The 3,230-nt window shown below is 43.3% G+C and overlaps 1 protein-coding gene across 1 annotated transcript in view; it reads left to right on the top strand.

Moving 5' to 3' along the window:
• The first annotated feature begins 207 nt into the window (after positions 1-207).
• The window catches only part of neurl1b (neuralized E3 ubiquitin protein ligase 1B), a 24,245-nt gene continuing 21,222 nt past the window's right edge, over positions 208-3,230 (top strand). Inside the window, exon 1 of the mRNA XM_080841015.1 lies at positions 208-408. Within this exon, the coding sequence (XP_080697141.1) occupies positions 381-408 (28 nt within the window). The 5' untranslated portion in view covers positions 208-380. The remainder of the gene's footprint in view (positions 409-3,230) is intronic.

Consider the following 3,230-nt stretch of genomic DNA (forward strand, 5'->3'; position numbering starts at 1 on the left):
TGCCAAGGCGAATTATTGGGTTCATGAGATTTGCGCTGATGAGTGCATTCTGTTATTATGTGTTCAGGGGCTTGTGCTTGCGGTTCCTTTAAAGTTGTGCAGAAGTGAGAGAAGATCCTTACTGTAGGAGGGGGAGGGGGCAGTGCACCAATAAGGGTGACTCGTTATGGGAGCTGCGCAGCGTCGGCACAGATAAGATGAGCATGTTAGCGTTTCATTATGAAGACGCCGGGGCGAGCGAATGGTTGTGAATGGCGTTAAAAGTACGCGACCCTTAAGTCACATTAGGTTTATAACGTTTGTCGAGAATAAATGGACGGACAACGGATGATTACATTTGGAAATCACTTGTCATCGGGGGACACGACTTATTGGAAATAATGGGGAATACGACTCCCAAACCGCTTGGTAAGCTATTAAAATATAAAGGACCTTTAGTGTAAAATACATATTGCAGATGGTTAAAATGAGTGTGGTTAAAGATGGCTTGTCCTAATTTCATTACTTGAAGGCTACTGTACCATGCTTTGCCTCTACCCCTCCCGACAACTGTCTTGAGTGGCTGCAGCGCAAGTGTCGCGTTGAGAGCGTGCGTGCGTGGGTGAGGAATAATAAGGGGGTAATGCACGAGTTTCTAAATAGAAATAAAGGATCGGTGAAGTGTGATACATCCCCTCCGCAGGTGGTCATTACTTAGGTCTCCACCGCAGGCCACTGGTTGTTTGTCATAGTTGATTCTATTTATCCTGTGTGAGAGACCGTTTTCCACACCGCACGTCGGTCTGTGGTGATTCCCTCAGTTCAGCGTAGGTGACGTTTTCTTGCATTATTTATTTATTTATACACAATCTGGTGACGCGTATCGAAACATATTGATCTATAATTCATCTACTGTGGGTAATTGAATCATTATTCTACAATGAACATGATAGAATACCATGATATTGTACATATGTACATATGATGTCGTTAACTCGGCCTATTTAGCCTTTCAAGCCGTATCAGCTATACAAATAGTTTTTGGTTTACATGTGACTATGTAAGAGTTTAAATCTTATGGTATATTATGCTGCAAACTTCGGCAAAAGCATCTCTCCACTGGACCTCAGTCTTGTCGTGTCTTTTTCTGGGATGCAGAATGTCTGTCCTTACATGTTTCATCTATTACGGCGAGGTTTTTCTTTGTCCATTGCAAAGTAAAGATTATCCTATAGGCGATATTGTTTTTTATCGAGTGACTCAATCGGAAAGTTAAATGCAATTGTTGATGATCATATCAGGTGGCTTAGATCGAGTAACACCAGTGATCACAAAGAGACCACGCACGAACTCGAAACACCAGTGCCAAATGGCAATCAATGGGTATGTTCTGATCATGTGTCTTTTGAAGCGTCTTTTGGACATTAACAGTGACTTTTTTGACACTCAACGAGTTGTTTGAGTCTATTGTGTCAATGTGTACGTCTATACCTATTGTTGAGCATGCCGTGACTATCCATAAATGGCTTGTCTGTCTTGTTAGCTGTTGTTTGTATTTATAGTATGGCTATTGTCAGCCTCTTTAGCATGCTAATCATCTGGCCTTTGATCGTGTCCTATATCATATCTGTTTACCGCTGGGCAAAGCAGGGCGCTTATTTTCGCTTTGGAGATTGCGCCAGCTGAGTGCACTTCACCTGAACGCTCGCCTGACCTACTCTGTCGGTGAGGTAGCTTTGAGGGCGTAGGTGTGAAATACTGTGACAATGACCTTACGTTGTTGACAGAAACTCCCATTGGAGCCAGTAGCCAAGTCATCAGTGGTTGACTTGAGCTTCAAGTGCAGACGAAGTCTCTTAATCTTTTTAAATTTCTCACAGATGTCTGTACCATGGATCTTGATAGAATAAACACAGAATTCAGTTAAAAGGGATGTGGCATACCCCTTGCGACCAGACATCTAAGAAGAGAAGAAACATAAGGTCTGAGATCTTACGAAATATGGTGAATCAAGACTCCATGAGCCAGTAATCAATCATGCATGGACCAATTACAGGTTTATTGTCCTCGCTGATATTTAAATGTGGGGCAATATGTCTATGAACGCAGATTACCAAACTCTCTCATTTTTTGCTCTGTGTAAGCCAGGGAATTGTATACAGATGTGCATTTGGGGTACAAAAATCTGTTCCCGAACTGCCCTTTCCTTTATTATATGAAACTATAGAAACGACACAATTATAGTCGATGGATAATGATTCCCTTTTTTCCAGGCCCAGGAAGAAAAAAAATATCGTAATCGTCAAATAAAATGGGCCGAGAGCTTTCATGTCATTCCGTGGAACGGTTTATTGGTGATTACACTGAATAAGCGTTTTCTTGGTGTGTGGGGGAAAAAGTGCTTTGTACTGTCTGAGTGATGTGATTCTAGCAAGCATTCCACTTTTGCTAGACAGTGTGCCTGTAGTCTCTCTTTGTCTCTCTATCTCTCTCTCTCTCCGTCTACAAGAACACTATGTCTGCAGGCTTTCTCTATCCACTGCAATGATCAGTCTCGTGATGTTTTGCTGTTTGTGCCTCATGTTCCGAAGGGCCAGTTAAAGATGAGAAACATCATATGCACAATGAGCCTGTCTCTAAAAATACGCCCCCAACCCAACTGCACCCCACCCGGTCACACGTGTGTAAACGCTCAGGACAACCAGTTCATGATTTAATGCCACACCACTCTCAGTTCCCCCTGTGACACACACACAAACACACACTCTCACACACACACACACACACACATACACACACAGAAACACACACACACGCACAAACCAAGCACTAGATGTTTTTAGTGCAGCCATCAACTTCTTCACTCCTTACCATGACTTGAAGCAGCTCTGATTAAATCATAGATGCAAGAGTCCTTCATCTGCCCTGTGTATGCTCTCACTACTTGTGACCTGGAGAATGCAGGTTTAAGTCGTTTCTACTGTACTGACACTAGTTTAGGTTTGAGGTGTGTGTGTTCGTGTTTATATGTGTGTGTGTGTGCGTGTGTGTGTGTGTGTTTGCATGCCTCAGTGTGTGTGTGTGTGTGTGTGTGTGTGTGTGTGTGTGTGTGTGTGTGTGTGTGCGTGCCTCTGTGTGTGTGTGTGTGTGTGTGTGTGCGTGCCTCTCTGAAGAGAGAACATTTGAGCCGTTTTCAGCTGAGCTGAGATCAGCCGAGTGTGAGCTTTTGAGCAGACCTGCATCAGAATCAC

The sequence above is a fragment of the Sprattus sprattus genome (genome assembly GCF_963457725.1).
Source record: "Sprattus sprattus genome assembly, chromosome: 6".
Lineage (NCBI taxonomy): Eukaryota > Metazoa > Chordata > Actinopteri > Clupeiformes > Clupeidae > Sprattus > Sprattus sprattus.